Source organism: Clytia hemisphaerica, unplaced genomic scaffold (genome assembly GCF_902728285.1).
Source record: "Clytia hemisphaerica strain Z4C2 unplaced genomic scaffold, Clytia hemisphaerica genome assembly, whole genome shotgun sequence".
Taxonomy (NCBI): Eukaryota; Metazoa; Cnidaria; class Hydrozoa; order Leptothecata; family Clytiidae; genus Clytia; species Clytia hemisphaerica.
This window is the reverse complement of record NW_027103708.1, coordinates 409,514-423,992: the sequence shown is the minus strand read 5'-3', so window position 1 is coordinate 423,992 and position 14,479 is coordinate 409,514. Positions and strand designations below refer to the sequence as shown.

The window sequence follows — 14,479 nt, the reverse complement described above, 5'->3', positions numbered from 1 at the left end:
ATCTGCATAGATTAGCTTTAGAATGAAACGAGTGCTAAAAAGTAGATTAAAGTTGGTCCATTTTGCCTATTTTTGGGCCATTTTTAGCGTACTTTGAAGGGTTTGTATCTTTCGATCCTAGAAATATGTGAAAAATTTAAATAGATATTTGAAATCAGCGAAGTCCCAAGTTACAGAATTAAGTGTAATTTCTAAATCTTTGGTCTAGTAATCATAATTAAATATCTTAAAATTTTCGTTTTTCATCTTCATTTTCGAATAATTTGAGAAAATTAAAACCCTTCAAATCAAAACTCATAATTATCTTTCCAACAAAATAATACTTTGAGTTTTATATTTTTTCCTTCGAAAGCTTTACATTAAAATAAAGGGACAGCAAATTTTTTGGAACAGGCTCTACCTGAGAAAGAGCTAGAACTTCTTGGCAAATCGGTGATGGTATTATGTGATGAAAATTTCTTCGAAGTTGGCGATGAAGGCTGTATGAGGCTTGTCGTGGATGATTCTTTCTGTCTAACCTCTTCTTTCGCTTTCAGCATCTGCAAAAAATAGAAATGAACATTAAGGGTCTCGTTTTTAAAACAAGTTGGTATTATTTGGGTGCTTAATTATGTCAAATTTTACAAGCCTTTTGATATTGAATCACTCAGATGTTCTCAGATGTGGTGTGATTTCAGATTGAAGATTTAAGGAAGGACTAAGTTTTAGAAACTTAGTTCAAAATATCTCTCAGCTTTGGAAAATTATAAAGTTAAAAAAATTAGATGTGTTTCTAAGGTGGGCTAAATATCTAAACTATTTCATTACATATCCAAAGATATACCACTCCGAGGCAAAAGAAAATGCCGGGGATTTCTGCTATATATTTTCCAGCATTGCCTTCCCACATTTTTAAAATGAAATCCAGTAAAAACTCTTATCCACTGGACGAAGGAATTCGACTGTCGGACTATGTGTATGAACAGCTACTGATAGCTATAGCCAACTTATAGACTTACAAGACCTTCAAAAGTAATTGGACAAATAAACTACACTACAACTTTCGCTTTAACACTACTGGTAGCTTTTTCTAAGTTTTACTTTTCAGTTCTGGCCTTTATAGAACAGAGTCTCAGGCATATTTAGGCCTTGTAAAAAAGAACTCGAAGAAAGGGCCTAAAATCTTTACAAAATATAATAATTGTTTACATGAAAAAATATGGGGAATATGAAAAATTACATCTTTTGAAAAGAAGGGAGGAAAAGATGGGATCACAAAATATTATGGAAAGGAATATTATAAAAAAGAGGATTTTATCAAAATTGGAAAACTTTTTCGTGAAATATCTTATAATGAAAATGTGCGAATGAGAGAGATGGGTAGAAAAATCCCGAAGTGTGATTCTTCTTCATATAAAAAAACCGAAAATAGTACCCTTACTTATCCTGAAAACAATTCTCCCTAATTACACTAATTTCTTTTTCTATCACTAAATTTTGTGACTGGCGTCATTTCTAACCAATAGAACACCTTCATTTCATTTAGTTTCAGAGCAGTAACGTGTAAGAAAAAATGAGCACTCAAACTCTATTCATGATGTGCGCCATTGTAATGTCTTCTGACATTACATTACGGACCCAACAGCTGATTGGTTGAAAGTGACGTATTGACTTGACGTCACTCACAACCAATCAGCTGTTGTTGTGTCTATGATGTTAAGTTATGGCCGAAGACATTGCAATCGGGCATATCATGAACAATCCGAGAAATAACACTGCAACTAGCTTCGATAAGAACATTTAAACCAGTTTAAACGGAAACACTGTATACTTCATTGTAAAGCCCAAGACAAATTCAATCCAGGATTCTTTTTCTCAGAAACGATTATAATGTCCAATTAACTAACTTTCAATACAATGTTTAAGATCAAAACCGATAATACAATACTGATAGTAATTTTACTTCTACCCAAAAAAATCTTAAGAAAGTAATAATGTGATAATTCATACCTGTCTGCTGCCACATGAGCAAAAAATGCCTCTCATAGTTTACAAGTGGAAAGTTTTCGAGATTCTTCAAATACTCCAAAATTTCTAACACTCTTTATAAGATAGATAATTGTAGGTATAACCCAGTAGTAAAAAACTTCGGAACTATACCAGTATTTGTAGATAATACAAGAGAAACAAAGAATTTTGAAATGCAGTCAGTAAGATTACAACTTCAATGTCAAGTAGCATACAAATCAAAACCACATCAATCTCTTGACGACAAAATGTTAAATCGGTGAGCTTTCCTTTTGCAGTTTTTCATGTATCTTTTTACACGTTTTTTTATAAGAAAAAACTATATAAGAACAAATGGCTGAAATATTAAGAGCAAGTTAAGAATATTTGAAGACTTTGCCGACTCCAAAACACCCGATTTTAGGAAAATGGACAAAAATACTCAGAAAATGGTGAAAATAAGAACATGTTAAGATTTTTAGGCTTAAAACTCAAAAAGTTCAGAATATCCGAAACTTTTAAAATTTTTGAATGTTCTTATAAAAAACATGTAAATCCGATTATAACCAGAATGGAATGCACGGTTTAGAATGTAATCAATGCAAAATAAGGAAGAAGGTCTTCTTTATCTTTCTTCCCTGACGTTATGAAATTATATATTCAAGTTTATATACAGTTTGACTCATGTAGTTCGAGCTCTCGTCATTTGAAAATCATGCGATTCGAAAATAACAAACTTCAGCTCAGCACAAATGTACACAATATACCCTTTTGATTTGTACGGTAATTGAAATAACGAAATTCGAAAAAAAAACCTAAGCTGTCCTGACTCCGAATTACATGAATTTTTCGACTGTATCATACTATATGATGCAAAAAAACTGTTTTAATCTTTTTTCATCACAAGAGAAACTTATCGTATCACCATTGAGATTTTGATCGATCGATACATACATAATGTATGCTAATTGGAGCTCACAGCAGGTTTGCAAACTTGTTATTTCAGACTTTAGGACACTTAAAAATTTTAAACGATTTCGTGGGCATACTGATCTGTGAAAGTCATTTGGAGGATAAAAAAATTGAGCTGATTTTTTATTGAAATTAACTACACTCGAACAAAATGCACAAATTTGGTACAAATTTAAAAGGTTTTAAAATTTATATTTGACCGAGAAAAAAATTACTGTATAAAATATCACTTCAACAAATATGGCAACAATTTTCCTTTTTAAGCACGATATAGCAATCATATGGAGTTTCAACAGGGCTAACAACGGGCTTAAAATTGTAAACTTCATAAAAAATGTATCCATACAAAATACATGAAAAAAGAATTGAATTATCGAGGCAACAGTGCTGAGAGTGAGAGTTGAAAATTTCGTAAAAAGAAAAGAAAGACAGAAATTAAACTTACAAAATACTTTCCAACAATGTAGGAACGCGGAAAAAATGCACAATTAATTCATCATACAGTCATCGATACGTATTTTCTGTCCCAAAGCTTATAACATTTCTGACTGTTCGACTGTGCTTCAAAAACATTTAGGAACCATGCATGTATATAAAACAACAAAAATCAATCAGTCAATATAACTTCCCTTTCCATATTTTCTATATACCCATTTTTTTGACATAGCACTATGTTATTTCTTTCTAAACGCTTTCTTAACGAAATTATTAAGAGATCTCTATATAATCAATTAATCCAAAGCTTGTGTCATTTTTTTTGTCAAATCGTATTTTTTATTATCGACCTTTTACGTGTCAATGCAATGGTGTATAGTACAAGTATTATGAAAAGAAAGTCGGATAAGTATTCAGTGTAGGCAGAGATGGTATGCCTTTCATTCCTACTTTTTAGAAAAACAACCAGCCAGTCTTGACGATGTAGGTGTAAGAACTCCTGCTTGATTGGATTGGAGCACTGGCAAATTGTATTAAAGACCTTTACAGCCTCATCAGCGAGCTCTACACTTTATATAATTTCTTGAAAAAGATCTGGGTTCTAATGTTCTTATAAAAAAACGAATTATAGAGTACTGTGGGAGGTGAAAAGGTGTTCAATCGTTTTATTTGTAAGAACATCCTCAATTTCATGTATGAATTTTCATTTCATTTCATTTATAGGAAATGGGTTACTACACGCCGTGTCCGTGTCACGGGCATATAAAGCCTTTCGTTAACCGATAAATACAAGATTAACCGCGTAAGGTCACTAGATCTAATTTCGATCGACTTTCAGCCTAACTTTCTTCCGTTTTGAGAGACGCATAAAGTCGGAAAAATTGGACAGTTTAAATCTCTTTGCTTGAAATGTAGTGAAAAAAGTAATTGCATTGACGTTCACGAGCAGGCACTGCGCTGTGTGGGTGTAAAGCAATAGTTAAACAGAAAGGTATTCCAATAGAGTAGATAACCTTTGACTCCAAAGTGTTTTTTGAAAAGTAGAATTAGTAAGTCAATATCGAAAGTAATTAAGAAAATTGACGTGCATGCAGTTTTTTAAGATGCTTAAAAGCATTAAATTTGGAGCGCTTGACTGAGATATTTTTAATGAAGTTGTTCGAGGAAGTTTACGACAAAAGTTTTATCAAGGATATGGATCATTAAATTTTATCATGGATCGATTTATTGGTATTCAATTACTGTCAATTACTGTATTGTGTAAACATTTGTCGGCAAAGAGTAAGTGTTCTAAGTTTTGGGTTATTCGAGGGAACAGCTGGGGTCAATACCGTCGACTTGGACCAGTTGGACTTTTTACAAGCTCTTATTTGATTTGGTTGATCGCTAACCTGCTATAAAACAATTTAGTTACTTTTTCTAAAGAACGGGTCATTACTCTATTACTTCAAATGACCAATATTGGTGAAGTAAGAACTCCAGCTCATCCCGGGTCGAATTTGGCCATTTTTGTCGTTTTTTGTTTAATTCTCGTACTATCCCAGAGTTTTAAAGACATGAAGACGGTCACAGAATAATATTCCAAGGTACTATTTAATTAAAAACTTATATATGCATGCAAGAATGCATATAGATAATTTCACACGATTAAAAATCCAATGTAATTGGGTAATTGGCTAATCATGTACAAAAAAGTTGAAATTGACATTTTCAACAACACAAGCCGGAACGTTGATTGGACCTACCTGATGATTAAAGTTAGAGCAAGGTCGAAGGTGACAAGTTGCAGGTCAACAAAATACAGACCGGAAAAAAAATCATGAGATTGTAAAGTTAAATGAATACATAACATTGTAACATATCAGAAAAAACTAATAATGAAATCTTGAGAAAATTATAAAAACTGGTTTTTCCGGCATATTTTTTAATTTTTTTCGAAAATTGGACTCTGTCACATTTTGGGGATTGCTATTTTGCATCTTTGTGCCAAAAATCAGAAAAAAACTAATCAGCCAATCTCGAGAAAAGCTGGTAACAGACAGACGAACGAACAAACGAACGAACGGACAAAGGTCAATTTATCGGACCTCCAGGTAGGTCCAAGAAACAACAACAAGTGCAATATCACAACTCATAATATTAAGAAAAATCATGTTTTTCACATCCTGCTACAAGCGAAAGGGAATAACAAAAGATAAAGGAGAAACATAAGATAACGGCATTAATCGACCAATATCAAGAACAACGAGCTGTCGAACAAGATTAGATGTGCTATACAAAATTCCGATTCTTCTATGCACCGAAAGTACTATATGACTTGAAATTCAGCAATAACAGCATTGTTTTGATAGTGTTCTTATTTTTCAAGGATTTAGAGTCGAATCTTTCTCTCTAATCTTTAAAACACCCTTGTGTCACACCAACTCCTTTATGAATAGGCTAAATACATTTCCACTCCAGAAATCATCTAAAGTTTCATGAACTACAGATAAAAAGCACTGAGCATGTAGGATACCCATTGGGATAATCTGACTTTTAAGCTGTAAGCAATAGCATTTTAAATCCCCACCAACCAAAAAGAAAAGATTTGTCAGGCATTAATATTAATTAGCTACTGCATTTGATAAACATAAAAAAAAAAGATTTAAAAAATGTTGTTTTTCAACGAACCGTGGCGACATACTTCTTAAAATTGCTTGTGACATAAGGAAGTGAATGGAAGATTTGAAAAGATCCTTTGGGATTAGAATACCAGTACAGAAGAATTCAATATCATTGCTTCTCAAAAAGATTATATACAGTGAAACTTGACAAACAACATGATTTTGGTTAACTTGAAGTTCAAAGCTAGTTCAAGGAAATATTTTCAGCTCTGTTATCGAAACAATATCGAATTTAAAATTTAAAATTTAAAACAATATCGCTTTAATTTAAACTTGACATCAAACATCCAACAACAATTATCATTGAAGCTTACCTTCAGAATAGAGCTTTTATAACCTCAATGTATGCGCAGTGATCTGATTTAGGTTAGGCCTGTTTTCACTTGGAAAGGAGACTGCCTTGAAATTTTTAACTGCCTTGTCAAACAGTTTAAATAATAATTGAATTTCAGTTTGTTACTCTTAGCTCTCCAAGGCTCAAAATATCACAACACTCATGAAGACTAGGGAGGGCTAGTCATACAGTTGACCACAACAACACGCACGTTGTTCGTATTAAATTTGTAAAACAATTTCTAAGTTTCAAAAAACTCTTTCAAAGGGCTAATCGAATCAACCCTTTACTTTTCAAAAACAATTTTTTGATACTACAATCTACAATATATGAATTACAGCTGTATAGGCTTTTTTCACGAACACTTTTAATGTTCTAACACGTCCCTTCAATCACTATATAATACGATATGAAACAAAGTTGATATTACACCTCTATTCAGGTCGTAACCACTTGATAAAAATTTAGCAAAAACAAAATAAAGAAAGATTACGTATGAATTAAACTTGATTAAACCTAATAATTTAAAGTTAAAGGGTGAAAATGAACTCTTTAACACCATAACTCTAATAATTTAACTTCGACGAAAATTTCAAACTTGTATATTTTTATTATGGATACAAGAAAGATTTTCTTTAAAAGTTGACCAGAAATACAAAACTCGGTAAAAGTCGCTTAAGCATCCACATATCCTTGCATAAAACCTCTATAAAAACAGGAACATTGCTAGGGTAGAAATATTAATTTTTTCGCAATTTGAAACACCACCCCATATTGTTTCATTCCCTAGCAAGGATTCTTTGTTCCCCAGTAGACCATGTTCCTAAAGCAAACCCAAGAAATGAAAGCTTTATACCTGTAGTTTGGAAAGAGGTATGATATCGCCTTCTTTGGGTTTATGCCAGACAGTCTTTTGTGAAGTTGCATTGTAATAGTAATAACGTTTGGTGTTGGAATCGAACAGTTCCCACCATTGGTTCTCGTGTGTCGGCTTCCTAAGAAAATGATGAAATGATGGAAGGTTAAACTCAAAATCGTCAAAAAATAAGAACAATTTAAGAACGATAGTGAGTCTAAAATTACTCAATTTCAAGCAATTAAGGGGTCACAGCAGTAAAAATTGGGTATAACGCCTAAAACACCTTAATTACACCCTAAAATAAGAACAGGATAAGAACAATTTGAGGCTCAAAGTGCCAAAACAATAAGCACAGCCAAGCCTCAGCAAAATTTTACTGGCTCTTATAAAAAAAGTGTATGCACCACTGCAATGTCATTTGACGTCGCTTTTACGGTAGTTGATTGGTTGAAAGTGACGTATTGGGTAAAAAAAAAAAACAATTATTTCGCAGAAGGTATGATATAAAACGTTCCCAAGCCCTTGACAACCTTACTTTGAAAACAAGGCCCGAAATGATTTCTAGAAGTGTATTATCCAACAACAATTAAAATCAGAACAATCTCGCAACAATTAGCAAAAACATTGTAACCTACCGCATAATGCTTTGAAGGAATATAATACAATGGGATAACATTCGAATATCTTTCTTGCCAACAAAAAATGCAAAAATGACCAATAAAACCTCAACAATTACATTAAAAATTCTTATTATTTAGTGACTTTCTTATACTAGTTGATGAAGAAAAAATATTAAATTCTACTTCAAAACTAAATCCGAAGAAATAAAGCGTTTTCTCCAATGTGAAATAACAATCTAATGCAAAAAGAAATCTCAGCTAGATAAACTGATAATAGACTGGGTACCACCGTACTCCAGAAGAAAGAAAAACATACACGGTTTTCAGTGCCAAGAGGATAAAGCTTATCAAATTTTATAAAATTGCCATCTAATGACGTCATCCATTTATGATACGAAGGGGGTATAATTTAACATGGAAATGATGTCTTTGCAAAAACCACCGAATACACCCAAATACACACAAGTTCTGAGAAAGATGACCATTTAATTATTAAAATTAGCAATTTGCTATACTTTCAAAAATTTCGGCAGCATTTTCTAAGTTTGATGTAATTCCTTATCAAGCCTTATCATCCAGTTTATTTTGACTCTATTCTTAATTAGACTTCTTCATAAAAAATGACCAGATTGATTTCTCTTATTACGAATTTTACTATCTTTCCACGAGGAATGAAAGCTCTATGTATCCATGAATCTCTAAAAAAGCAAAAAAGAAAGGCAAATAACTTGAAAAGACAATTTTGTACTACAAAACAACACCAAAGAATTTGTCAAAAATCAACAAAATCTTTCGTTCTTCAAAATTCAACTTGGTATACAACATGGTGTAAAAATGCTGTCAAAATACTATGAAATATTTTCTTCATCGCCAACAAGGAACTCCACACAACCAACCAAGAAGAACACACAAGAATAAAAATACATCCACTGAAAACACTGAAAAATGTCCAGTAGTCTTACATAAAAAGTATTGTCTTTTTTGTCAGGAACAAACACATTACAACATACGCTTTAACAGAGAAAGAAGAAGTTTTAAGTGCTGTAAGAAAGAAATGTCTTTTTGTCACAAAATTCATTAATTTCAATTGGTATTTTACAAAAGAAAAACATATTTTAGTTTTCAAAGAGTTTGAACTAATATTTTTCTAAATCTACATTTTATAAATATCAAATATGAACCTGAAGTCCCCGAATCTACCATTTCAGATTCTAACCTTGGTAGAAATGTTCTTATACTAAATTACTTCTAATTACCATTACAGTACGTAAATTACTTTACAAAAAACTTTCATACAATTTTTGATACTTCTTTATAAAGAGAAGCAAGCCAATTAGGCAGTAGTTAAAGATTGATCAATCATGGACATTCGAAAGTGTATGCACGTACGATATCTTCGTGAACATCTTTATAAGAAACATTCTCTAGAGAACCTTTTTTCAGTCCAAAATTGCAAAATATCAATGAAAACAAGGCTGTGCTTTCACCACTTTAGATGAGCAATTATGAAAAATATAGACCCTTGTGTCAGGGTTAGAATATGAAAGCTGTGTTCTGTATCTAGCAAGTTCACTATAGGATGACGAGTTTGAACTTGAGGTATATAATACACAGTAATGATCAGTAATGATGCAATAAATAATTGGTAGAAAGTCGGTAAAAAATAAAGAAGTGAATCTCAATAAGAGACTTGTGTTTCAGACATTAATAATTTCTTTGAGGATTTCACGAGACTTTGTACCGGCCTGCTAATTTTGTGGAAAAATGGCTAGGATGCCTTTCTCTAAGTTTGTAGATGATTTCTTGTCAAAATAGGATAGACAGTCGACTATAACAATTTGACTGAGACAGATTATCAGGAATACTCAGAAATGTACAAACAGTTCCACCAACTCTTTTATTTTGGGAAGATAAAATGCTTGTTCTTACAGGTCAACCAATGTTCAGTTTATTACTTGTAGAGTACCAATTAGATTTATAATTTGATTTAAAATTGCAGCTAATTAGGTTCATAAAAAGTTTAGAATTTAATTTGAAAATTGGTTGTGATAAGAACTCTCACCCATTAGTCTTCCGTGTAGTAAACAATATTGGGTCGTTATTTTAACTTTTCTAAACCCTATGTTTGCGATGTAGATTTTATCATTTATTAGAAATTTAGCTTTACATTAGACAATCGAGCTTCGACCTTGCATCTCCCCATTTGTTGATGAAAATCAATGTAGAGTCCATGCAGCGGCATCTTTGAACCTCTTTTAAAATAAATCAAAATTAAAATTATCTTGTGCCTATTTTCAGCCAAACATAATGGCGAGACAGATAGTCGGTTAAAAGTTAGCCGTCGTCAGAATTAGGGGTTTCTGATAATAGTTAGATCGTTAAAGATTCTTCGCCTGTGCATGCACTCCACAATCCTGAGCAAAGCCTGAAAGTCTTTTTGTCTAACTTTATTCCAAAGTTGAAATCATTGAAAATGGGTTCGTCAACGATTTTTACGTCAAAATTCTATCGTTTTCTTTATACTAAAACTAAAGAAAAACTTGTAACTTTAGTAACAGGCAAGATATCTCAAACCATATGATTATCCCTTTAAAGAGCCTTGTAAAGTGTAGGTTTTTTAGACAGAAATAAATACCTTTTCATCAGTCTTGAAGTAAGAACCTTTCTCAATAAACTGTTTTGTTGAACCATGACGATTTTGCGTCAGTCGAGTACTTTGAGTATAAAACTTAAATCGTTTTCTTTTATACTCAAACTAGATTTTGCGTCAGTATTGATGAAAATAGCAAGTGTAACTTCTTCCACAACGTTTTATAGGAGAAATGATAGCACTATGTGACAGACATCTATGTATTATTAAATGGGCCGTTGGATGTACTCTTTTTTTATTGGAACAATTTTACTACAGCAACGAGGCTCAAAAAACGACGGAAAAGCCTCATTTTTGCCGGAGGTCTGCCGAGGCATGAGAACAGGATAAGGCTTAAATTGACAAAAACAAAAATACCTGGCAAAAAATTTCATATGTTCTAATAAAAAAGAGTACATCGAAACAGTTTTTAAAGACGTGATTAGTTAGTTGCACCATGCCCTATCAAAACTGATAATGTGCTCAAATTGAATTTAATGGTGTGACTTTTACCATTTAAACTAGGAAGTGGTCATTAAGAGGCCTGGACTGAAAACGTGGAGAGAATTAGATAGTACAGTTTGTGATAACGAGAAACTTTCTTAAAGAAGAGTGTCGAAATTAAAGGAGGGGTGTCGACATTAGACCAAGTGATTGAGTTCTGAGAGTTCTTTGAGTTTTGAGAGTTCTGAGAACAGGATATCCAGGGATATCATGGTCAAACGTGCGCAACGCACTGGGCTCAACTACAGTAGCTTCAGTAGATACATTTTTGAAGTATCCAAGCTGCCCAAAAGTTTTTGGCGGTCACACAGACACACAGACGAACATTCTCAGATTCTAGCTCAACTGAAGTTGAAAATATTACTTTACATTTAAGATAAGCTACAAAATCAGTTTAAAGTGAACAAGTCCACCATTTTGTTTTCTATTTTTTTGTCAGATTTTCGAACGTTTCAATTTCAAAACATTCGAATCCAAGAATGGTTAATAACCAGAACAGATATCACAATGTTAAAGATTTCCTAATTAAAAATATAATGTAAGAACTTACACTTTGACACCATTCGGAGGCTCCCAAAGACATTGACCAGTGGTGAGGTTGGCGAACATGTGTTCTTGTCGACTTGGTTCGATTATTTCCACCCATTCCACCCTAAGAAAGAAAAATATCGTTCATTGCACTGGTTATAGATTACATTATACAAGCTCAAAAATTTGGTGAACCTTAACTGAGGCAGACAGACAGAGAAATTTATAGTAAGGTGGTACATCTTTTGTAGAACTATATACCAGACTGAATCATTCAGTTAGATTCGTAAGTATGATTGTATTTTATTGAAGCAAAGGTGGACGACGCCTAAACCAGAGGTGTACAGATAAGTCAAGTAAAAGGCGAGGAGAGAAATTGGAAAAAATAAAGGTGTGAATCTCAATACAGACAGGCTTTTTTCATAAGAAAATCCAAAAAGCCTTCGGATGTTCTTAAATCTTTTTGTGCTTTAAGATATTCTGAATATTCTTAATTTCACCATTTTGTGAGTAGTTGTGTGCAATTCCCTAAGAAATTAGGTTTTTTTTATAAAGCCCTCAGAAAAAACAATTTGGTTGATTAAATCTGTTTGGCTGACATTTTCCAAACTGTTTAGAATGACATTTTTGAAAAGTATTAATTAGAGGCTTCGTATTTAAATGAAGTGACAATTGCTTTATAATGACAAGCTGGCCACCATAGGAGGAGTCTCCAAGGTAGTAAAACCAAGCGAGTTTATTTTCGATAGAATGCGAAACATTACAATGTTTTAACTACTCATTTTTATAGGTCAAAGTTTTAATAAGTCTCAATGTTCTTGTTTTAAAATACATAAAAGCACAACTTTTTATCATCATTTTAAATGCATTAACTCGTCTTGGTGATGGCAAACACATTTGGTGTCGTTGTAAAGGAAATCTCGAATATGGTACTAAGTCAAAACTGCCAGCAATCGAAAATATCGTTTATGGGCATGGGGCATGAAATTCTGTAGTTTGGTAAACGGGTCAACTAGACTTTTAAGAGCGGTTCAAAACTAAAAGGGGTTGAACCTCACATAGGCTTGGGTAAAGAAGTTCACATAGTTTAGTAGAACTAAAAATAACATATATAATAAAAAATTACATTAGTTGCTTTTTATTTTTAAGCCACATAATGATAATACTTCTCCAATAACGATTGGACTCAGAAAATGATATCAATATAAATCAACCGTCAAAACTATTGTATTAACAACAATGAAGCCATCCAATTCCTTAACAGAAGCATGTCCAGGAAATGTTTACACAATTGTTCACAGGAAGAATGATGCTTTTTAAAGTAAAGTATCTTTGTCTTTTCTTTCTCTGCTTCTTTTTCCAACAAATTATGTGATTCTTTTAAATTTTAATAATCCTTGCGTAATGAAAATCCTGTATGTTTGAAAATATTAAACTCGTGAAGAAACAAAAATAGAAACAGTTTGGTTATAAATAGTAACACAGAGTTGAATGAACAGAAAAACTGAAGATGAAAATATTTTCAAACAAGCCTTCGATTCATCAACTTGAAGAGAGAGGTGGAGTAGATCTTTATTTGGGATAAATAAAACTGTCAAGGGATATTTTTCCTCCATATCTATCTATCTCTTAACTAACTGTCTTTCTCGCTTGAAATCTATCAAGAAAAATATATATCATTCATTTATAATTCATTAAATGTTCATTTTCATGTTAAACTTTGAATGTTCTTTCTGACAACTTTTGAAAAATGAACAGTAAGAGGGTTCTATCTAAAACACTCTCCAACCATCGCTCTGTTTGACACCTTAAAGTATATTCAAAGGCAGAAATGAACATGGGACAAAAAAACAGACATCTTCTATAAAACACTGGATGGAGCCACTTTATCCCTGGTCTATAGACAAAATCTATGCATTTTGAGATCTTACTTTCCTTTTTCTATTCTCATTGTTAAGGAGACCAGACTACTATGTTTTAAGATTATATATCGTAATACTTACAGAGTCAGACCTAAAGCCTGGAACAAGCAGTAGCTTTTTCTTGAGATGTCTGTGATAAAACCAGATTCACACTGAAAAACACTGAAAAATTAATAAAAAATCTCACTCAATCAAAAAGGAATAGAGAGAACTATAGGAAAATACATCACCTGAGGAATGTAAAAAATGAACTATAAGTTATATTATAATATTTCTGTTTTCTCAAAGCAAAAGAATCATGAATATCTAAACCATGTACACGATCCAATAAAAACATTTTGCAGAGACTTTTCATAAAGTCAGAACATCACTAATTTGTGAGTAATATAATAATAAGGTAATATATAAAAAGGCTTAACAAACTTTCAGGCTTCACTTTCTTCTACACCATAAAAAAACAAACGTATATCAGCTGATAGCCTTTTTAAAGTGACACCAAAAAATTTCATTACATTCTCATTTCGAATTATTTCAAAGTTACCACAAAAGAAGCTCTTAAACACCTTCAAAGTGTTAAATCAAATTATAATCCATACTTACATAACTAAGCACTCTCTCTCCTGAGAAATATTGAACTGAAACTAGAAATTTGATCCATTATTTACAATAATATTGACTATGATATGCTTGATCTGTAAACTTCATGATGTTTATGTATTAGCTATACAAAAACCTTTCCAGCAATAATAAAATCAAATTGAGACAATTGGATTCCTCACAAAATGCTTGTGGAATAATTTTCTCCAAAAAAGTAACTAATTAAACTCTAAAGTCTATAATGATACTCAATTTCAGGCCATTGTCTAGCGAGTTCGAATTATTTGTCACAAATCGATATCATTCTTTTTCAATCGAAAAGAAAGTGCTGTTTAATGTTACTTCTGTGAAATCTATACATCACTATTATTTTCATAGATATCTAAGACCTAACTTAGACTACCACAGGCATCTTTTTAGCCTTTTTGTG

At 32.3% G+C, this 14,479-nt stretch overlaps 1 protein-coding gene across 1 annotated transcript in view; it reads right to left on the bottom strand.

Moving 5' to 3' along the window:
• LOC136804161 (rho GTPase-activating protein 39-like) overlaps positions 1–14,479 on the bottom strand; it is a 28,480-nt gene that overhangs the window by 243 nt on the left and 13,758 nt on the right. The window contains exons 2-5 of the mRNA XM_067060895.1: positions 11,553–11,654; positions 7,247–7,385; positions 401–539; positions 93–117 (exon numbers count right to left, since the gene is read on the bottom strand). Coding sequence (XP_066916996.1) covers positions 93–117; positions 401–539; positions 7,247–7,385; positions 11,553–11,654 — 405 coding nt within the window. The remainder of the gene's footprint in view (positions 1–92; positions 118–400; positions 540–7,246; positions 7,386–11,552; positions 11,655–14,479) is intronic.